A 22,919-nucleotide genomic window follows, 5' to 3' on the forward strand; every position below is an offset into this window, starting at 1 on the left:
ACACAAGCCGCTCCGTATCATCACATACCAAAAAAAAAAACCTCTTCAGTGTGATCAGAGTAATGAATACTGACGCAACGATATAGTGAACTGTAACACCGACAAAGTTTTACCAGTCGAAATAAAGTCTTGAACATGCAATGTGTATTATTAAATAATAAAGAAATGATGCATCGATTTAAAGCTGCACAGAATTATTCAGAGGGAGGTGTAACCGCTGACGGGACAGGTGTGATCTGAGCGGCGGTAGGAAGAGAGAATTTTCTCCAGGGGGCCCGCAGAGGGCGCTGTCTTCCAGAAGTCGCAGTTCTGTACAGCTATTTTAGTGGAGCGCGCATAATCGCAATTTACCGCTTTTCTCTAGGTCGATACATGTATCGGTAAATTCACAACAACAACAAAAAAAAAACCTTAGAGCTAAACCTTTTCCTCGTCCTCATTAAAATGTGTCCCTTAAACTATGGCCAATTCGCAACTTTAGATGGCGACGTGATTAAATAAAAATCAAAGGGCGATTTTGTTCTGTTGTTTAGAGTCGGTGCCGTAGGTTTTGGCTTTGTCCGCAGAAATGTGAATTAGAAAAATACAGATCTATTCTGTTGAGACAGTGCAATTAATCCACAAAGTAGAGCTCGATATCACGAAACTAGTGCATATAAAGCCAGGAAAGCTTGCGACTTGACCGTGAATCCTGCTCTCTGGTTTCTCCCAGGGACAGATACTGCACACACAACAGGCCACATGGCGACTACAGACGGCTTCGCTGCTGTGTTCTACGGGGAGCCCGGTGTCTTGGGACTCCTGGCGAATGGAATCAGCGCTTTCCTCGTCCTTCTGCAGAACTTCCACGGAGCGCACACTGGCGTCCCGGCTGTGGGCGTGGAGAACATCCTAGCTGGTAAACACCGCGTCCCGAGCCGCCGCTTGCGTGAATACTGCTGGTTCTGTGTCTTTAATGGCTTTTTTATTTCTGTATCTCAAAAAGATTTCAAAATTATGCCTGGCCATCAGAATTGTATTTCAAGTGTCTCGTGTTGTTTTTTTTAAGCACCTTTAGTTTACTCCTGTAATTTATGGGTCATCTCAACCATAAATTTAAAACATTCAACATTTCTGTGCTACAAAGCTGTGCTGCATGCTCCCTTGGTGTTGTTACTTTAAAACGGGAGGAATTATTGCAATAGAGCAATCTCTGACCCCTGACTCTTGACCCCTGACCTCTGACCCATGTCATTTCCACAGGTGTTCACCTGATCGTGATAGGAGGCGTAACTCAGCTGCTGGCTGGCCTGCTGTCCTTTCGCAAGTATGACCACTTGAGTGGAACATCCTTCATTGCCTACGCTGCTCTCTGGACCAGCTATGGCGCTACCAGGATCGTTCTGGGTGCCAACCCCCCGCTGAGTGACCTAAAAGCTAACAGCTCGAATGGCAGCCTTGGCCTTAATTCCAGCACTTCAGTCGCCTTGCTGAGTAATTCCAGCTTGGCTGCTCCTGCCATCCAGGAATCCGCCATCTCCGGGCTGGTCCCCTACATCTTCATCTCTTTCATCCTGGCCTTCTGCTCCGCCACGGTCAACTACATCATGCCCTTCGTGTTTGGCGCCATCACCTTGACGCTGGTGTTCGAGGCCGTGGGGCTGGTGGGGCGCTGGGCGCTGGTGGTGTCGGGCGTTCTGGAGCTGGTCATCCTGGTGTGTGGGCTCTATGGGGCCACCGCCCTGCTGCTGAAGGGCATATTGCAGCGCAATGTCCTCAAGGGCTTCGGCAACCCGCTCTTCAACGTCCTCCTGCTCGGCACGGCCAACAAGAGCAGCTCCCAGAGCCTGGGCCAGGAGAAGAAGAAGAACACCAAGTACGCCGAGCCCATGGCCCTGGGCTACATCTCCGATACTGTCTCCCCCTTCATATTCGCCTTCTACTGCTTTGGCTACATGCCCAACTTCTTTGTGGGAGCCATCTGGGTCTCCATCACCTCTTTCGCCCAGCTCTTCTCCAGCTACTACGCCTATCTGCGTGAGGACAGCTACCACACCACCAAGTTTGGGCTGCACTGCTCCTACTGGCTGATGAAGGCGTGGGAGGAGTTTGTGCTGTCCGTGATGGTGGGCAAGGAGGAGGTTGGAGGAGCCAGAGACGGCATGGTCGGGGACTGGTTCTTCCTGGCCGCGGCCATCGTCCTCTGCCTGCTGTCTCTGAACACGGACACCTTGGAGCTGCTTCACAACGCCCTTTTTCTCCTCCTCACCGTCTCCACCATCTCCCAGATCCCACTGCAGCGGTACTACATCTTTTTTGGGGTGGCCTGCTGCCTGTTCCTGGCCCTCTCCCTCTATGCCACCTTCGCCAGGCAAGTCAACAGCATAGCGGAGAAAGCCCTGATCCCAGTGGGGCCACAGCCTTTCTCCACTGACAATCTCCAGAGTGTGCTGAGCGTCCTCAAGAGGTCCTGGGTGAAACCTCAGGATCTTCCACCCAGCTCCGCCTCCCAGCTGCCCGATGCCCTCTTCTTCCTCTGCAACGGGGTGGCGGCCATGTCCGCCATCCACAACGGTGGCCCGGGCGACTCTTTCCTGCACCTCGCCCTCCCCTGGGTGCTGATCACAGGAGCCATCATGCAGCTTTATGTGAGCAGGCTGGCGGTCCAGGGAGGCCACAGGTTCGGACCCATCATCTCCATCTCCTATGCCGCCATCTGGGCAACCTGGACCTGGTACCGGTTTGCAGGTAATTTGGCCAGCTAAGCTCAGGTGTTTAATACACCAACAGAATAGAACATACTGACTAGTCCCAGTTGTAGACAATTGCCACTTTCACACAATCTGATACGCCAGTTCCCAGGATCTCACTCCTTGCTCTCTTGTGTGTTTTTGTTAGGTTTTCTGCTTGACATCACTCCAGGTTCAGCTGGGGGATTTACAGCAGGAGCCATTGCGTTCCTTGTGTTGAATGGTTTCCTCATGCTTACTGGTAAGTCAAGTCAAGTTCTTAAGGATTTGGATTTTGGCCAAATCTTAACAATACTTTCTTTTGGAATTGGTTTCACTTTCCTTTACTGCTTGGGACTAGATTTCACCCAGTGTTGAATTTTTCATGCAATATATTTGGCTGCAGTATTGGTATTGTTCCCAAGTTTATTTTTAAGAAAGGCAAATGTCTCTGACAATCTATACAGTCTTGGTCCTGAAGGGCTGGTGTGTCTACAGGATTGCTAGATCACTTAAAAGTAGCAGATCAAGTGACCTAATCATGCCAATAATGAACTATTGGGGTAGTTAAGAGCTAAGATGTTCCTGAAAGACCAGGGTTGATCAGAGCCATGTCTCTAAAATGGTGACTTAGGAGGTTGATTGCCAGTGATGTAGTAGGTTATACAGGTTCAAGTGCTCTCTTCATTCTCCTTCCACAGCCGGCTACAGGAACCTGGTGCTCCTGGCACTGACTACTGTGATGGAAGTCATCTTGGTCTGTTTCCTCCTCTCCACCTTGGACAGGCTGCCCTACAAACTGGAAAGTAAGACATTCCCCAGCTTTGTGAAATAAGCGCATCAACAGTCCTCTTTCCTTTCTCATTTGCCATAGTTCATTGCTGTCAGCAGTTAAATGCAATGTGCTGCAGGTCCGCAGGCGCTTTGAGGAAGAGGAGATGCTCTTTTGAGACCCAACTGATGGGCATCACCCGAGCAGTTCCTTCATTCTAGACTTGCCTCAGAAAGCTGAGAGTGATGTGCCACTCTCCTAACCTCCCTGGGTGTCTCTTGCAGTTGCCATGCTGGCGATATTCTCCATCATCTGCCTCTATGGCATGCTGGCCTCCCTGGCCAACGCCATCTGCCTCAAGGATCTGCTCCCCCTCGGGCCCCCTGTGCTGAAGGTGAGGCCCCCATCCGCCACTGCTTATACACTGCATACACACACTAGCTACCCACAGGTTCTTCTTTTCACTCCAGAACGCGGTCTTCTCACCTCATGGGATAAATCAGAATTATGTTGGATTCATATTTTAATCTTGATATTGACTTTACTCTTTGCGTATGTCCCTTAAAATGAAAACCTGGATTCAGGGCAATGTGGAAAAATCAGGAAGCCTTTCCAAACAGTCATGCCACGTGGCCCAAGCCGAGAACTGCCCACTGACTAATTCAGCTCGTTACACCCAGGCTCAGAAGAAGGAATTGACCGAGAGGCCTCCTCCTCCTTGCCCCATTGCCAACTCTCAACTGACCAGCGGGTTGATAACCATCTCCAAGCTGTTGGACAGCAGTGGCGTATGTGGCATCCCTACTGACACAGTGTATGCCCTGGCCGCCTCCTGCAGACACCCCAAAGCCATAGAGAAGATCTACAACATCAAGGTAAGAACAGGCCCCTTTCTGTGTGTAGAAGCAGCCTTCATTCCCTTTGCTTTCCCTTTGTCAAGAGAAACCTCTCGACAAGCTCAGTAGCAAACGTTCCTGCAAGCGAAGCCTTACACTATGCGACTGTACTGTACGGTGACCTACAGAATCTTGAACAGCTCAAATGAGCTTTCATTTTCACAACTGGTGATCCCTGAGCATCTGGCACTGCCTCCCAACAGGACCGCCCTGCAGAGAAGCCCATCTGCATCTGCATCTCGAACCTGGAGCAGCTGGCCGCCGTCAGGCCTCCCTTCAGCACCCTGCTGTGGGAGTTCATGAGGAATGTTTACCCAGGGGGCATCAGCTGCATCGTCAAGAAGGGCGAGTGGCTGTCCAGGCTGGGTGAGTGGGGTCTACTGCAATGCGGAGGGCTGTTGTGGGAATTGTGGTTAGCATCTTCCACTCATGGTCTGCTCTTAGCTCTGAGGTCCTTCACTCCAGTTCTGTGTCTTATTCTCAATGTAAAGCACTGCAGATTCAAAAATGAATCACTTGACACTGGACAAGCACAGCATTTAGGGATCCTCCTAGCCTGCCCCAGGAAAAAGTCTGGCTTGGCTGGCTATCCCAGTCCTTCCCTGTTACTGACAGTCCTCTGTTGGCTCGCTTCCAGGTGTTGGTCCTGCTTATGACCGGGTGGGCACCAAGGACAGCATCATGATCCGGGTACCTGACCACACGGTGACCGCACACCTGTGTAACATGACTGGCCCCCTCGCCATCACTTCTGCCAACCCCAGTGGAGAGCCGGACAGCACGCACCACGACATGGTCATCACGTGAGTCTCCGTTTGTCCGTAGAGCTCTTCTTTATGGGAATGGGCCAGATTTGAAACCTCCCTGATCTTTGGGAAGGAACTGCTGCTTCTTTCTTCCGACAGCAGCTCATATAGAAAGATCTGCCTAAATCCTGCATATAATATATCCTTTGAAATTGATACCATATTCCCAATTGATGCCATATTGAGGTGTGTTGCTTTGCCTTGAGTCTAAATCCACTTTTTATTCTTCTCCTCTAGGCGTCTTGGACACAAGCTGAACGGAGTTCTGTGTGATGGAGAATCGAATGAAGTCGTGGCATCCACTGTGGTCAACTGCTTGAAAATCGATGAAGGTACAGTACGTTCTGTTCTTTGCAAAACAGCTCTTACTTTCCAGGGCTGCCACCTCTGATCGGACATCACAGAAAAGGCCTCTTTGAGCTCTGTGTGGTCAGTCAGAGTTTGAGAGCTATACAGAGGGCCCTTGTTTGTAGGCAGCGAACGTGTCCTGTCATAGAGAAAAACCTAACTGTCCTTTTGTGTTTCAGGCATCATCACCATCATCAGAGAAGGCTGTGTTCCGGCTGTCAAAGTCAGGCAGATATTTGAGAAAGTGAAGACCAGTGTGGCATAAACACCAGGCCTCATCCCTTTGAACCTGAAATACTCTCTCAGGAACAGCAAGCTTTGAAACCACGTGGAGGAGCTTTAAACAATGCAGATATTTATTTGTATATTATTATTATTGTATTTTTTATATTAAAAAATAGCCATAGGTGGGAATGACTTTTGGGTTTATTTTCACCATTTTTTAAAAGGATTTAAAGATTCTGCAATGTACATAATGAAGGCCTCTTTTACTGTATCTGTTGGTGAACTACAGTACAGTTCTGTTGAATGCAATACATTGATTTATCAGACAACACCTTTATCTTTTGATTTTTGGCAAACAATAGCATTTGTATGATAAGATAAGTAGATCTTTTCAGCCCTCCCTGTTGCCAAGAGATCTCAGATAAAGAGACTCCAATGGTATCTCCAGGTGTTCGGAGTGCTGTTACAGTAGCTCTGAAGGCACTATTCCAGCCCAGTGTTGCTCAACTATACTGAACTACACTTGCGTCCTCAAACACATTGGTTCTGCCAATTAGCATGTTTGCTTGTACAGTATCTCTGCACTGGTGGTGTGGTGCGAAATATTATGTCTCTTAGTTTTTAAAATGCAAACTGTTACTGCTGTTTGTGGTGAATAGTGAAATTCATTGTACAGTATGTTGAAAGCTGAATCAGTTTGTGGGCTAGTGTACAATGCCATTCTGGGTGTAGATGTCCATTTCTTTTCCATTGGAGTCTCATGTTTATAATCCTAATGCATATTGTATTTGAGTACTGAAAACCCAAATAAAATCACCTGAATCAGTAAGCATGCTTTGATCTTTTGCCTTTTTTGCAAATCCAATAAGTGAATGTCTCACGAAAAGACAGCAGAAGCCTTTAAAAGAATGAAAAACACGGTCGCAGGCACTGCAGCCTGCAATATACAGACAACCTCTCCATTGCAGGGGAAGCCTAGCAAACTAGGTGTAGTCTACAAAGGAACAAGTAATAGGTTTATTCCATGCTGAAAAAAAGAAGAAAGAGAACACAACGTTTCGGCCGTGGAGCCTTCTTCAGGTGTGAGAGAGACAAGGCAGTAGGCAAAGGTAATGTAATGGGAGAACAAGGCTGGGAGGGAGGGGGGGTTAGAGGTGGGAGCAGGGGACAGAAAGAGATAGCAGGACCACAGCTACTGAGCTGTGGAGAGATCTCTCTTTCGAATACTGGCCTTCCTTACTGAACACAATGTCCTGAGCAAGAGTCAGATTGGCTTCTTGCCAGATCACCGCACATCTGATCACATTTACACCCTACACACACTGATAGACAAACACGTCCACCAAAAACACAAAGGAAAAATTTTTGCCTGCTTTGTCGATTTCAAAAAAGCATTTGACTCGATTTGGCATGAGAGATTGTTTTACAAACTACTCCAAAGTGGCATAGGAGGCAAAGTGTACGACATCATTAAATCAATGTATTCAGAGAGCAAATGTGCAGTGAAAATTGGAAACAAAAGGACTAAATTCTTCACCCAAGGCCACGGGGTGTGACAGGGCTGAAGCCTGAGCCCAACACTGTTCAATATCTATATCAACGAATTAGCAGGAATGTTGGAGCAGTCTGCAGCTCCTGGTCTCACACTACACGACACAGAAATCAAGTTCCTGCTCTACGCAGATGACCTGGTCCTGCTGTCGCCCACAGAACAGGGGCTGCAACAGAACCTGGCACTGCTGGAGCAGTATTGTCAGACCTGGGCACTGTCAGTCAATCTGGACAAGACCAGAGTTATGGTTTTCCAGAAGAAAGCCAGACCTCAGGGAAACAGGTACAAATTCACACTGAACAACAACACATTGGAGCACACATCCAGCTACACATATCTCGGTCTCACCATCAGCTCTTCCGGGAGTTTTGACCTGGCAGTGAAGGCACGGAGGGAGAAGGCACTCAGGGCTTTCTACGCAATAAGAAGGAGGCTCTTCAACATCAACCCACCAACAAGAATCTGGCTCCAAATATTTGAAAGCGTAATCCAACCCATTGCCCTATACGGCAGTGAAGTGTGGGGTCCCCTCACAGACCAGGATTACACCCAATGGGACAAACACCCCACAGAAACTCTGCACATGGAGATCTGTAGAAACATCCTCCGTGTGCAGAGAAAAACTCCTAACAACGGGTGTAGGGCCGAATTTGGCCAGTACCCACTATTGATAAACATACAGAAAAGAATATTAAAGTATTGGCTACACCTAAAAAACAGCGACCAAAATTCCTAGCACCACAAAGCCCTGCTGAGCCAAGAGCTGAGCCCAAAACAGAGCCCCCTGAGCCAGCTGGTCCTGAGGCTCACCGACCTGAGCCACACCGACACTAACCAGCCTCAGGACAGCACTGCTAGAACACCACAAACCAGACTCAACCACATCACAGCACAGATCAAACAGCAATATCTCACACACTGGGACACACACACACAAACACAACATAAACTGGAATGCTACAGACCCTAAACAGACAATACATACTAGCTGAATATTTGACCAAAATAAAAAATAACAAACAAAAACAGACCCTGACGAAGTACAGGCTCAGTGACCACAGCCTGGCCATAGAAACTGGGCGACACAGGCAGACCTGGCTGCCCAGAGAGGACAGGCTGTGCTCCCACTGCCAGCTGGGAGAAATAGAGACAGAGGTGCACTTCCTACTGCACTGTGACAGATACTCTGGGATTAGAGAAACATTCTTCCCGAAATTCAGAAATCTAATCTCAGAGTTCCCACACCTGCCAGAGTCACAGCGGGTCCCAATCCTACTGGGAGAGGGAGGAGGGAACTCAGTTGATCTGGCAGCCCAGTATGTGATCTCCTGTCACAGCCTGAGGAACAGTGAGTCTGTCTCCCAATAATGCTCCAGCCGCCTACAGTATATGTCAATATTTTATAATATGTCTTTGTTGTAAATGTCTGTAACATGTCTGTAGGTTTTATTTTACTTCTATTTTTTGTTTTGTTCCATGTTAATTTTATTATTTTAATTTGCTTTGGCAACACTGATTGTACCCATCGGTCATGCTAATAAAGCACCTTGAATTTAATTGAATTGAATTGAGAGGCCAATCAAGAGGTGTGTAGTCAGGATAGGTGTAGAAAAGTGTGAAATGAAACTTCCAATGAATGGAGAAAATTTAGTAGAAGAGTAGTCTGTCGTTAAGAGAAGGGGTAAGTGAAGGGTGTGATCCTAGCTGCAGGATAAATTTGGTTTCAGTAGTCTTTCTGATGTATGAGTTCGGAAAACCGTCTTTGAGAACACAGAGAGATTAGAGTGGTCGTGGCCGTCAGAGGTGAAATGAGAAACAATGGGCTTGGAGAGATCTTTAATCTTCACAGCCCTGACGTGTTCTCTGAAGCGGTCTCCAAATCTCCTTCCTGTTTCTCCAATGTAGATGGCTGGGCATTTACTGCAAGAGATACAGTAAATAAGGTTGCTTGTTTTTATGTTAGATGTGTATGCAACTAAAACTACAGATGAACACGTCATAGGTTTATTCCATGCTGAAAAGAGAAGAATGCAAACACGTTTTGGCTGTGGAGCCTTCTTCAGGTGACGCAGCTACCCACCTGAACTAAAACTACAGATTGTGTTTATATAGCATCTGATGTGCTGATGTTTAAGGGTTACTAGTCTGATTAAAGCTGGACTCGATCATTGAGGTTGTGATATAAAGAGGTAAGAAAGTTTGAGAAGCAGATTGTGTAAAGAGTGCATTACTCTTTAGGCCTAATAGCATATCAACAGCAAACATCTAAAAATGTAAAGACCAAGTTATCGCTCAACGTGGTAAGCCATTGCATTGGTGCTGAACACCACAAGAGGAGGTGTTTGCACAACTACTTAAATGCAGGGCTAAAAACTATGTGTAGCTTAATGAGTACAACATAGGGTACAAGTTGCTGCTAGTAACTAATCCAAAATCCTTGTTCGTTCACCTGAGCATGACTGGGCACCTTGCTTCAAACACCCACACACCTTTGTGTAAAGTAGCCTCCTCTGGCTTTCTGTTTTAAAATGCATTTTCTTTCAGTTCCAGGCTGTGTCCTTAGCAGAGGACTTTGACAATATTTTTGAGTATTGTGAACACTTAAACTGAATGGTGCACTTTGTTTTTAACAGCTACAGTCCTGTAACTGCAGGCACTATATGCAAGTATGCAAAGATCTCAACGTGTCAGAGCGAAAACACACAGGCAGCAGAGCTTATTTCATCTCATTTATTTGTCAGAACAAAAATTCTTATTGCCCATTTTTACATCACATAAAGGTCATAATCAAAAGCTAAAAAATACATCCTTATTAATTCATTTACATAAAAAGTAGCAATAAATTAACAACAAACCCTGATTTTTTTTTCTCCAGCATTTACAGAATTGGTCTTCTGCAGCCAGCAGCTGACAAGTCCAGCGGGCTAGTTTGGATCAGAACGGCACCGGGCATGGCGAGACCTTGTCATCACCGCAGGACAGGTGGGTCCCGGGACAGGAGCCCCTCGCTCACCTTCGGCATGTATCATTCATTCACACGCATCTCCCGGCACGCGGACATTCAAACAAAGCCCTCAACAGAAAGTACAGTAATCGGTTTTAAAAAATGACTATTTAACAAAGAGATTCAGCTCCCAGACAAGAATGCAAGAGCAGCTCGCTCTCCCGAGAATCTCCGATGCGTGAGTGCCCCAGATCCGTGCACGCGTCCCGAAGCAAAGCGCGGAAGAGGATGGATAGACAGTAAATCTGGGAAGAGAGCTTAAAACCAACATGCTGGCGGGGGTCCGGGGGCCGTGGCTCAGTGCAGCTGCTCCAGCAGGGGGCGGCAGTCCCCCAGCCTGTCCAGCCCCTCCACCGTCTCGATCAGCGCCTCCACCTTCTCCCCGGGCAGCACGGCGCCGGCGTTGTGCCGGAACTTCCCTTGCAGGGCCTCGGCGCTCAGCGGGTTGCGCCAGTGCCCGTAGAAGGTGTCGCAGCGGCCCCCCAGCTCCTCCCCGCCGGCCAGCGTGACTCGCACCTCCCCGTACATGCGGTCGAAGTTGGCGGGGTTGTCCTCCGGGTGCTCCACTCGCACCCGGGCCAGCAGGGCCTGCAGCTCGGGCCGGCGGCGGGCGGCGGGGAGGAAGGAGCGCACCGTCACCTCCCCGTCCAGCAGGGCCGTGCAGGCGCTGAACTGGAAGGAGTGGCGGGCCTGGTGCTCGGACTCCGGGAAGGGCCGGTTGATGTACTTGGAGCGGGGCACGCGGAGCAGGATGTCCCGGATCAGGCCCGGGGAGAAGGAGCCGCCGCGGGCGCCGGGCAGCTGCTCGTGCACCATGGCCGCTGCGTCCGCCACCCAGTGCATGCCCAGGTGGGCCGGGAACCGCTTGAAGGCCACGTCCTGCTCCTCCAGCAGGAAGCGGGGCTCGGCCTCCTCCGGCGAGGGCAGCGGCCGGGCCGCGTAGTCCTCGTAGAAGGCGCTGAAGCCCGCCACCCCTGGCACGGCGTCCAGCACCAGCGGGCTGGCCTCCAGCCCGCGAGAGGCCAGCAGCGCCGCCTCCAGGCCCAGCCGCGCCGCGTTGCCGATGTGCAGGGGCTTGGTCTCCGTGGCGGCGTTGGCCATGGGGGCGCCCGCCAGCGAGGCGGCGATGGCGAGGGCGTGGGCGCACTGGGTGCGCTCCAGGGCCAGGAGCCTGGCGCAGGCGGCAGCACTGCCCATGGTGCCCACCACGCTGGGGGGGTGGAACCTGCAGAAGGAGAGGAGAGAGGGGCATCAGAGAGGCCAGTATTCACCATGAGAAGGCTGCCAGTTGTTCTGCAGGAGGAAAATCACAGCTGTAGTGTTAAAAACAAAATGAGTCCATACTGGCTCTTTACGCTGGCATTGGGAAGGAATTCTGAGATACATTATAATGGGTCTTGATTTCTCCTTAATGAGAAATCACTTGCATGACGTGAAGCATCCGATGAATAATATCCTCATTGTATGCAAATATGGCTCATTGCATTTTTCATTTTAGCAAGTTTCTTGAAGGAATAATAGGACTTAGGAATGTTCTTTAATGGGCCAGTTCACCCAATAAACCATCCTTCATTATCCAAGAAATAATTGTGCATTATTTTTACCTGCTCTGGCTAAACATAATAGAAAGTGTTTCTGCTGATAGAGCTTTCACTTTCTGCTCTACAACACGATGAGATAACTATCCCCGTTTCCTTCTCTACACGGATTAAATCCTGTTTCCATTCCCATGTTGGCACTAGACACCCATTAACCCGGCAGCTGCTGGGGTTAGGCCAGAGGGAAGACTTTGAGCCGAGACAGATCGGGCTCGAGAGAAGGTGGGCTGGAGTCTCACCTCTTGGGGATGTTGTGTGCCTCACTGGAGAACCTCATCAGCCTGCCCTGGACCTCGATGCCCACGTTGAACGCCAACAGGAAATCCAGCCCGCTGGGCTTGCTGTTGCTAGGCAACATGTCACTGATAGCCAGGAGGGCAGGAAGGACCGCCCCCGAGGGATGAGTGGCAGGGTGCCAGGTGTCATCGAAGTCCATGGAGTGGACCTGGAGTAGCAGGCGAGAGAAAGGCTGAGTAACGAGAAGAGGAGCATTCCTCTGTCCATCCGTCTCCCAGCTCATCACAGAAAGCGGGCACGCCACAGCACCACCTTACCACCACGCCATTGACGAAGGCCGCCAGCGTTGGGGAGAGCCTGGTCTGGCTGCGGCCGTAGACGGAGCTGATGTCATCGGGGGCGTACATGTGCTGGAAAGACAGGAAGCAGTCGGTCACTAACTCCACCAGCAAACTTTCACGCCTCAGGGCCACATCCCTACTGGACACTGACCAGAGCCCCATTTTGCCAGTGGGATTTTAAATAAGGACTGAAGCAATGGCCTGTACTGTATGAAAGGTAATCAAAGCTTCAATCACGTTTACCGAAAGGCATGACCACGCTTGATTATGAGATCGGCGCCAAGGCGATCAGGACAGCTGAAGTGAAGGAGCGTGCCCTGATCAGCGGTCGTTCTGTGCCCCTCGTGCGGCCCGCTCACCTGGCAGTGCTGCAGCGCCAGCTTAAACACCTGGGTGGTGCTGCCCAGCAGCCCCACGCCCAGGCTATCCAGCACCATCCTCTTGCTGCGCCTCAGCACCGTCTGCGTCAGCTGCTGGATGAAGCCCCCGAAGCTGGCCGTCACCGTCTCCTCTGGGGCAGGCCTCTCCGCCACTGCAGGACACACAGAACACACGGCGCTGACACCCGGCTCGCCCGCCTACAGCAGGGCTGGCCTGGTGCCACAGCTCTCACTGCGGCCGCTTGCAGAGATGGTTTTGATTATGACCTTTATGTGATGTAAAAATGAGCAATAAGAATTTTTGTTCTGACAAATAAATGAGATTAAATAAGCTCTGCTGCCTGTGTGTTTTCGCTCTGACACGTTGAGATCTTTGCATACTTGCATATAGTGCCTGCAGTTAGAGGACTGTAGCTGTTAAAAACAAAGTGCACCATTTAGTTGAAGTGTTCACAATACTCAAAAATATTGTCAAAGTCCTCTGCTAAGGACACAGCCTGGAACTGAAAGAAAATGCATTTTAAAACAGAAAGCCAGAGGAGGCTACTTTACACAAAGGTGTGTGGGTGTTTGAAGCAAGGTGCCCAGTCATGCTCAGGTGAACGAACAAGGATTTTGAATTAGTTACTAGCAGCAACTTGTACCCTACTGTGTACTCATTAAGCTACACATAGTTTTGAGCCCTGCATTTAAGTAGTTGTGCAAACACCTCCTCTTGTGGTGTTCAGCACCAATGCAATGGCTTACCACGTTGAGCGATAACTTGGTCTTTAAATTTTTAGGTGTTTGCTGTTGATCTGCTATTAGGCCTAAAGAGTAATGCACTCTTTACACAATCTGCTTCTCAAACTTTCTTACCTCTTTATATCACAACCTCAATGATCGAGTCCAGCTTTAATCAGACTAGTAACCCTTAAACATCAGCACATCAGATGCTATATAAACACAATCTGTAGTTTTAGTTCAGGTGGGTAGCTGCGTCACCTGAAGAAGGCTCCACAGCCAAAACGTGTTTGCTTTCTTCTCTTTTCAGCATGGAATAAACCTATGACTTGTTCATCTGTAGTTTTAGTTGCATACACATCTAACACAAAAACAAGCAACCTTATTTACTGTATCTCTTGCAGTAAATGCCCAGCCATCTACATTGGAGAAACAGGAAGGAGACTTGGAGACCGCTTCAGAGAGCACGTCAGGGCTGTGAAGATTAAAGATCTCTCCAAGCCCATTGTTTCTCATTTCACCTCTGACGGCCACGACCACTCTACTCTCTCCGTCTGTGTTCTCAAAGACAGTTTTCCGAACTCATACATCAGAAAGACCACCGAAACTAAAATTATTCTGCAGCTAGGATCACACATTCTCCCTTCCCTTAACGACAGACTACTATTCTACTAAATTTTCTCCATTCATTGGAAGTTTCATTTCACACCTCTCTGCACCTATCCTGACTTCACACCTCTTGATTGGCCTCCCTTTCTGTCCCCTGCTCCCGCCTCTAACCCCCCCTCCCACCCAGTCTTTGTTCTCCCACTACATTACCTTTGCCTACTGCCTTGTCTCTCTCACACCTGAAGAAGGCTCCACGGCCGAAACGTTGTGTTCTCTTTCTTCTTTTTTTTCAGCATGGAATAAACCTATTACTTGTTCCTTTGTAGACTGTGCCTCCGAATATCAAGTGCAATATCATTTACCCTCACAAGGGCCTTGCTGACCTGTGTCAGTACAGATAGACTACACCTAGTTTGCTAAGCTTCCCCTGCAATGGAGAGGTTGTCTGTATGTTGCAGGCTGCTGTGCCTGCGACCGTGTTTTTCATTCTTTTAAAGGCTTCTGCTGTCTTTTCGTGAGACATTCACTTATTGGATTTGCAAAAAAGGCAAAAGATCAAAGCATGCTTACTGATTCAGGTGATTTGATTTGGGTTTTCAGTACTCAAATACAATATGCATTAGGATTATAAATATGAGACTCCAATGGAAAAGAAATGGACATCTACACCCAGAATGGCATTGTACACTAGCCCACAAACTGATTCAGCTTTCAACATACTGTACAAACAATGAATTTCACTATTCACCACAAACAGCAGTAACAGTTTGCATTTTAAAAACTAAGAGACATAATATTTCGCACCACACCACCAGTGCAGAGATACTGTACAAGCAAACATGCTAATCGGCAGAACCAATGTGTTTGAGGACGCAAGTGTAGTTCAGTATAGTTGAGCAACACTGGGCTGGAATAGTGCCTTCAGAGCTACTGTAACAGCACTCCGAACACCTGGAGATACCATTGGAGTCTCTTTATCTGAGATCTCTTCACATTGTACCCAGGGCTCTTCCGGGAAACACCTGTGTGCAGCCACACGCGTGTGGTTAGACACGGATGTGTTTGCATCAGCCACATGCCTCGAGTCACAATAACGCACGCACGCACGGCCAGACCAGTACATACTCTCCCACAGGCAGACGCACAACCCACAACCACCCTGAACCTCCCGCCCAGCTCAGAGTTTTATCATCTTCGCAAGTTATTTTCTAAGCCTGAGGTTTCCTACCAGCATCTGTTAAATCTCAGTTCACACATATTTTCACTTCCTCATATCGTTGCATACTGCAGCCTGACCCTCCAGGTAGTGGTTTAATAAATGTAACAATAACAGTAATTAGAATGTCCTGAGGGTTAATATAAGAGGGCTGATCTCCAGTGTCCTGGCCTGGGCTTCAGCTTTCAGCTGTTGCGATGGAAAGGGTGGGCCTGATGGTTTTACTTCCTGCTGGATTCCATCAAGTTCAAGTATTGCATTAAATTGGCTTCTTTGGCCAGAACACTTCTTGGGTTCTGTGTTCTCAATATGCGATATGGCTCAAAACTCTGGATCTCCCCTCCAAATTAAATGCTTCCTTGGATGCACAAAAAAAATATTTCAAACCAGCACTTAATTTAGCCTGTACAATTGTGGCTTGATTTTGCAGTGTATCTTGTGTTTTCCATACTGCACCTTGAGGTGGATTTTACAAGATGCTAGGAAGTCAGATGAGATTCCAAATCTCTTTTACACAGCAGGGTGAGGTTGACAACACAAACTTTCCAAATCCCACAAACACACACAGCTGTTTCCCAGGCCACACTGTTTGCCGGTGTGATTCTCATCCCTCTGGAAAATATGATCAAAATCAGAGCACTTTTTGGGCCACCTGTATAATGAGCAATATTTGTGTTACTGTGATACTTTATAAAGAGAAGGAAAATTAAACATGTTCATTGGTTTTAACACACAAAATCTGACCTTGTTCCTGTTCCATAACAGTGACTAGATACAGCAGCTATGTAGAGGTGTAGTTTGGCTTGCATCAAAAGAGGAGTCTTTTGTACTATAGCAGATATGTTCCCTTGTTTCTGCACCAGCTTTCCATCCTTACAAAATAGGGAAGAAATGCCTGCCCTGCTGGTTTCTAGTTCTGCAGGTTCCCTGCACTCAGTCAAGGAACATGTGTGCAGGTGTTGTAAGAATGTCTCCACAGTTAGTGGGCACGGCCTGTTCTCCAGACACATTGCCAACAAAGAAACGTTGCTGCTGTGTCAACTCAGAATGCTAACCAGGAAGAGGCAATGGCACCATGCAGCCAGTCAGGAGCGCTGATCTGTCACTATAGCAGCCTGGAACAGGTCCCTGTACAAACCCTGGCCATCAGAAACAAAGGAAGTCTGAGCTCCTTTTAGCAGCAAGGTGCCAATTTGCAAGGCGGAAATAACCAAGCAGTTAATAAAGGAGAACAGTGACCTCCATACTTAATCAATTTAAAAATGAATCTGAATTGTATCAGTTAAACCATATTTAATCAACACATTTAATCAGACGGGATGAATTCGCCGATAGTTTCACTTTCGTTTTATTGAACGATGACAGAAAACTCACACATTAAATACACACACAGAGGTAACACAAACATGGCATCTGAATCAGTTTACGTTTAGCAGGTATAAGCTACAAAGGAACAGATAAAGGTATATTCTGTGCTGAAAGGAAAAGAAACAACACTTCTTCAGAAGTCGTACTGTTTTGTTATTCAGACTCGAGGGGTAGCTGCGTCTGTCCGAACATAACTGTGTCACACCTGGAGAAGGCCCCACAACCAAAATGCTGTGTCTCTTTCTTTATCCATTCAGCATGGAATAAACCTTTACCCGTCCCTCTGGATCAGTTCTCCTCGTTTCAATGCCCAGCTTGTACACGGCATTGCAAAGACACTCCACTTGGAGCAGGCTGATGGAGGGCGTGGCCCCTACCTAGCAGGAGCATTCCAAGGGACATGAGAAAGCCAGGATGAGCCAATCAGGGTGTAAAACACAGCAACACTCAATTTAACAGCCAAGGGCGTAAGAAACTGTACACCCCTGGGGTAACTCTTCCACGGGGGGGGCCGTGACCTCCTCAAACCACCACTGTAACGCCTCTCTCACGCCTCCCCCGAGCTCTCCGGTCCAGGAGGCTCTAGGCCATCTTGAGGACGTCGGCGACCATGACGCCGATCCCGTCGAAGATCTGGTGCAGCGGCGCGTTGCACATGAAGGCGCTCGTGGTCACCAGCTTGTTCTTCGCGTCCACGTGCACCTCCCCCACGTCCCTGTTCACGTGCTTGCAGCCCATTTCCTTCACCGCGGCCGCAGTTCCCGCGTACGGCCACCTGGGGGCAGAGCAGAGCAAGGCAGGCGGGTAAACGGCTGCGGTCACGCCAAGAGCCCGCTTTGGGGAGCCGCGGTTCGCGACAGCCGACCTGCACAAGCGACTTTAAAATTGGCCATCTTCGGTGGCTCACTATCAATTCAAACAGGAGATCTAATTCTGTCCTTGGAGGTGGCCTGCGCACGTGTACTTCACGAATGCGTCTTTGCTGATTGACACTGACATTTGTTTTTCACCTAGAGGAGCAATCTGCGTTTTCCCTAATGCCAAGTCACCGAGGATGGCCATTCAAAGGGGAACTGCAGTCCCAATTTCTCAGACCAGTGATTAAATCAAGTAACAGAATAAGTTCTTTGACGTTATAGATTTTTTTAAACCAATTTCATATTAAGCACAAACTCTCCGCGGTCGAGAGGGAGAGTTCACGAGAACCGCGACATGAGGCGGCCCTTCCTGTTCACTAGTCACTGTACATTTCAGGGTTAGAAAGAATCATCACTGACGAGCGATTTCGAGCCGCAGTCAGAGTAACGCGACGTACGAGTGAAAAAGTCCAGGTTGTGCAGCAGATACTTCCCCGCAGAGATGTTCCCACGTGAGCCGCCTGCAGAGTTATCGAGTGGCAGCTGTCGGCAAACCCGTCTGGAAGCGGAGAGCAATCTTTCCAGTGGACTTACAGAGCTGGATTCCCCAGCCCGCTTGTTCACAGTGGAACAGGGCCACTTCAGCTCTCGGGAAGTTTGGTTGCCTGGTTCTGAACCACAGAGGCATTACCAGGAAACGCCGTCTACCGCGTGATGTAAATTGGAGGTTATACTCATTACCCTTGTACGCTTTACTTTTATTGCATTTCAAACGGCACTCATCAGTGCCAGTTCTCTCTAACCACGAAATATAAAAAGAGCGGTGTGGTTCCTCTTTAACTCAGGTTAAAGGCCACAATTAGACATCCTGTTCTAAGGAACATTTGCGTTCTTGGCTCTGGTGACCATCAGCTCTATGGAACGGACGCTGATGGCCCCACCAGCCCACCGCCTCCTTCCTCACCGGCGGCCCCTCACTCACTTGTCGGACTCCTTGTCGTGCCCCACGGTGACCTCGCAGCCCGGCAGGATCTTGGCGGCCAGGACGGGGGAGATGCAGCAGAGGCCCAGGGGCTTGCCCGCGCTGTGGAAGGCCCGGACGGCGGTCTCCACGGCGGGCCGCACGGTGCACTCCTTCCCCTCGGTGGCCCAGGAGCTGAGGTTCTTCGCCACGCCGAAGCCCCCTGCGCGCGCCGGGAGAGCAAAAACACGCCGCGAGGTCAGCTCCCGCCTGCGGCGCGGCCCGGCCCTCCCCGCAGGAACCTTCTGCTCAGCGCTGTGCGATCAGAAACTATGCAACTGAAGAGAAGGCTAAATAAATGTAGCCAGTAGCCAGATCACCCTAGAACCCACTGGAGCTCAGCAGGTGTGAGCCTGGCCAGTACCTGGAGGGGAGACCTCCTGGGAAACACTAAGGTTGCTGCTGGAAGAGGTGTTAGTGGGACCAGCATGGGGCACTCACCCTGGTTTATGTGGGTCCTAACGTCCCAGTATAGTGATGGGGACACTATACAGTAAAAAGGCGCTGTCCTTTAGATGAGATGTCCTGACTCTTTGCAGTCATTAAAAACCCCAGGGTGTTTCTCAAAAAGAGTAGGGGTGTAACCCCGGCATCCTGACCAAATTTCCCCCTGCTCTTTACCAATCATGGCCTCCTAATAATCCCCATCTCCGAACTGGCTTCATCACTCTGCTCTTGGGGAGCTTTCTGAAATGGGGTTCTATGCGTCACTGTGTTGTAGCCAGGTCTGTGTGCACAGCTGGTCTCCGTGCATCAGTACAGCAGCGCACAGCCCTGTGTGACTCACCGGGGATGATGAGGGCGTCAAACTGCTTGGGGTCCAGCTTGGCCAGGTCCGCGATGTCGCCGCGGGCGATGCGGGCGCTCTCCTGCAGCACGTTGCGCTTCTCCTGGGTGGGCTGGCCCTCCACGTGGTTGACCACATGCATCTGCTCCACATCTGGGGCGAACATCTGCACCTGCCACACGGGAAACGTCGGCATCCGTCATCCGCAGAACGGGAGAGGACAGACCCAGCTACCCCGCGAGTCTGAATAACAGGCCCGGGTGCCATGTCTTTAGGAGAGAGCCGTGCAAAACCCCCATACGAAGGTACAGGCAGAACATGTGGACTCCCCACAGACAGACTCCCAAGGCCAGAACCTAGAACAATAAGGCCATTCCTCCCTCCCCTGCAGTCAATAATGTGTCCTTAAACACATGCTACTGATGAAATATTCACAAAGGCCGGCTATCAGATATCCTGACTGTGTCAGACACCAGCTAAGGAACAATACTGGATCTTAACCGCCATCAGCAGGTTGAAAATTCACCACCAACACCTGCCAGGAAGCAGACCATGAACGGAGAACAGGTACGTTTTGTTCTGCTCGGACTCAAAAGCGTGGGGGGTCGTTGTGGGTGAATGTCATGATAAGGGAACACAGGCACAGACCAGGCTGGGCATTGCCAGTTCTACTGTGGTTCTGCATGAGGCGTGCGTGCCTGCCTGCTTGCGTGCGTGCCGGCGGCGTGGGTGGGTGTTTGGGGGGGCGGATCCTTACCTTGACGCCCGCCCTGCTCAGGTGCACCAGCACAGCAGAGGACTCGTGGACTTCACTGCCATCGTACACCCCACAGCCAGAGAGAATGACCGCCACTCGTTTCACCATTGCTGCTGAACGCAAAACACACACAGAGCGTCATTAGGACAGAATAATAATAATCCCTCACACTTACATAGCTCTTTTCTGGACACTCCACTCAAAGCGCTTTACAGGTGATGGGGATCCCCTCCACCACCACCAGTGTGCAGCCCCACCTGGATGATGGACTAGTACACTCCCCACACACCAGGTCTCAGTGGGGAGGAGAGCAGACTGATGAAGCTAGTCCAGAGAGGGGGATTATTAGGAGGTGATGACTGGTAAGGGCCAGGGGGAAATTGGCCAGGACACCAAGGTTACACCCCTACTCTTTTAGAGAAACACCCTGGGATTTTTAATGACCAGAGAGTCCAGACCTCGGTTTTACGTCTCATCCGAAAGACGGCGCTTGTTTACAGTATAGTGTCCCCGGCACTATACTGGGGCATTAGGACCCACATGGACCGCAGGATGAGCGCCCCCTGCTGGCCCCACTAACACCTCTTCCAGCAGCAACCTTAGTTTTTCCCCAGGAGGTCTCCCATCCAGGTACTGACCAGGCTCACACCTGCTGAGCTTCAGTGGGTTGTGAGTTGCAGGGTGACATGGCTGGAATGATCAGTGCAAAAGCAAACGGACACCGCAATACTGTAAAAACGGTATTTAACTGGACTGTGAAGTGTAGTAAGCGCATCTCGCCTGCCCCTGTCTCTCGAGGAACTGTCACGCCCTAGACAGCGCCACAATCAAGTTCAACTTGCTCTGGAGTGACGTCACTCCCGTCGCTCGCTCGGCACGCCGCGCACGGACACGCCAGCTGACTACTAATAAATCATTATAATTTCAGGCGGTTAGCATTTCTTTCTGTTCAAGCGTCCCTTCAGACAAAGCGTTTCTCTGCCAGACGATAGGTTCCCAGGAGGTACCAGAAGTTAGAAAGACTTCTGATAGAAGGATAACCACCATCAAACTCGCAGGCTGTCATGAAAACCAGGTGCTATTCACAGCGGTAGGGTACCAATACAACTGCTGCTGTGCGTTAACAAGCCAGCAGCACTCTAACCCTTCAGTAACTAGTAGTTCAGATGGGCAGCTGTGTCAGCACGCGTAGGCTGCAAAAAAACAAGTAAAGGTTTATTCCGTGCTGAAAAGAGAAGGAAGAAAACACACCGTTCCGACCGTAGATGCTTCTTCGGGTGTGAGGGTCCACAGCCGAAACGTTGTGTTTTCTTTATCTCTTTTCAGCACGGAATAAACCTATTACTTGTTCCTTCAGTAATTAGGACGAGAGAGTGCGAATGAGCGATCTCCCATGAGGAGTGCGCGCAGTGTCTCCAGGCCAGGTGTCAGGGAGAGACCTCTGTAAACAGGGCCTGCAGGTAACACGCAGACACCACTGGATTACTTCTGCACAAAACGGGAAACTGCAAGGCACTATTTGGACAAAAACAGACCTAGATCGGACTTGCTCTTGCCTCAGCCTTCAGGAAAAAAAAAATCTCTTCTTTATTCTAAGTAGTCTGGATATATAAGTCGACATGCGATAGAGAAGCATCCATAACACGTTCATACTGCGGTTTTCTTACCTGTTGAAGAGTTGGTAGCCGGCAGGTAAGCAGAGGTACACAAGGAAGAATGTTCCGACTGGGAGATATGAATGACTCTCGCTGCGCTCAGCTGACTTATAGCAGCAGCCGCTGAGCACCGGTGTGGCCGCACCCACGGGGGCCGGGTCCCACGGCTCCGACTCCGCCCACGCGGGCGGGTTTATCTCGCCTTTGCGGGCCTGAAGAACAAACACGGGGCTCTCCGTGCTGCGCAGAACAAGGAAAACAAATTAAAAACCCATTCAGAGTGAAAAGAAACTCGTCATTCTTGCTCCGTGCTATTTTATCATCAGGTTTATTGACAGTACCTGTTCAGACCAAGTCCCCTCACCCAGTCCCAGTCCCAGCTCTGCAGGCCCACACACACCTGCCGGTTTTCATTCCAGTTGAGCTGCATTACCGAAAAAAAAACAAACTTCTGCGAGGTTTTTTAAAATCCCATTTAAGTAGTTTGTGATTGTGTGTTATGTGTGAAATGCAACAGGTTAGACAGCGGTGCGCGCATGATGGAAATGTACGCGGTCACTCTCGCCTCACAGAAGGCAACCCGGACACGCAGAGATCTTGACTCGCCTGGAACCTCTTTATTACCCCACTTTCAGGGAGAGTACACCGCGGGGGGGCATACCCCCTATATCGATGAAGAAAACCCATCCGAGTAGTGAAATAAACTACCGTTAATCCCACAGTCCTACACGGTGCAATGACGCAGCCTGTCCAATAGGGGCAGCCTTCCCGCTGCTATCTGCAGACTTGCTTCAGGAGTCGGAAAACTACGGCTTTTCTTTAAAGAAAGTTTGGGGTGTTACTCTAGTCATGTAAAATTTGTATATTTCCCCCTGTTTGTACTGTCTTGTATTGTCGTGTTTATACTGCTCTTGTATTGGATTTATATATGGCGTGCCATGCAGATTAATGTTACTGCCTCATTGTTCTTAGTTTCAGGGTTTGATTTCCAGGCTGGGACTCCTTCCTGTGTGGTTTGGGGGTGTTATATTTCTCCGGAGATAGTTATGATGGCGCTGT

General features: G+C 49.5%; 3 protein-coding genes across 4 annotated transcripts; 1 reads left to right on the forward strand and 2 right to left on the reverse strand.

Annotated features, from left to right (window-relative positions):
* The first annotated feature begins 215 nt into the window (after positions 1-215).
* On the forward strand, positions 216-6,052 carry LOC148653887 (uncharacterized). Its single transcript, XM_088596969.1, has 10 exons — positions 216-898; positions 1,243-2,727; positions 2,878-2,970; positions 3,410-3,514; positions 3,765-3,874; positions 4,161-4,355; positions 4,580-4,742; positions 5,014-5,179; positions 5,420-5,514; positions 5,710-6,052. Exons 1-10 carry the CDS (start codon positions 742-744, stop codon positions 5,793-5,795), a joined length of 2,655 nt encoding a protein of 884 aa, XP_088453095.1. The 5' UTR covers positions 216-741; the 3' UTR covers positions 5,796-6,052.
* Positions 6,053-10,404: 4,352 nt separating this feature from the next.
* Positions 10,405-17,173, reverse strand: LOC148653888 (cis-aconitate decarboxylase-like). Its single transcript, XM_088597515.1, has 5 exons — positions 17,161-17,173; positions 12,847-13,019; positions 12,464-12,556; positions 12,149-12,354; positions 10,405-11,536 (listed from the first exon to the last, which is right to left on the reverse strand). Exons 1-5 carry the CDS (start codon positions 17,171-17,173, stop codon positions 10,609-10,611), a joined length of 1,413 nt encoding a protein of 470 aa, XP_088453641.1. The 3' UTR covers positions 10,405-10,608.
* LOC148653889 (glutamine amidotransferase-like class 1 domain-containing protein 3, mitochondrial) lies at positions 16,748-22,016 on the reverse strand. 2 transcript variants are annotated; one of them, XM_088596970.1, is made up of 5 exons: positions 21,873-22,016; positions 20,206-20,318; positions 19,449-19,620; positions 18,623-18,824; positions 16,748-17,558 (listed from the first exon to the last, which is right to left on the reverse strand). In XM_088596970.1, the coding sequence occupies exons 2-5, from the start codon at positions 20,311-20,313 to the stop codon at positions 17,366-17,368; spliced, it is 675 nt and encodes a 224-aa protein (XP_088453096.1). In that variant the 5' UTR covers positions 20,314-20,318; positions 21,873-22,016; the 3' UTR covers positions 16,748-17,365. The 2 variants fall into 2 exon arrangements, with proteins under 2 accessions (XP_088453096.1, XP_088453097.1); XM_088596971.1 differs by having other exon boundaries at positions 20,206-20,315; positions 21,873-21,965.
* Between the last annotated feature and the right edge of the window lie 903 nt (positions 22,017-22,919).

This window comes from Lepisosteus platostomus, chromosome 10, assembly GCF_059453375.1.
Source record: "Lepisosteus platostomus isolate fLepPlt1 chromosome 10, fLepPlt1.hap1, whole genome shotgun sequence".
Classification (NCBI taxonomy): domain Eukaryota; kingdom Metazoa; phylum Chordata; class Actinopteri; order Semionotiformes; family Lepisosteidae; genus Lepisosteus; species Lepisosteus platostomus.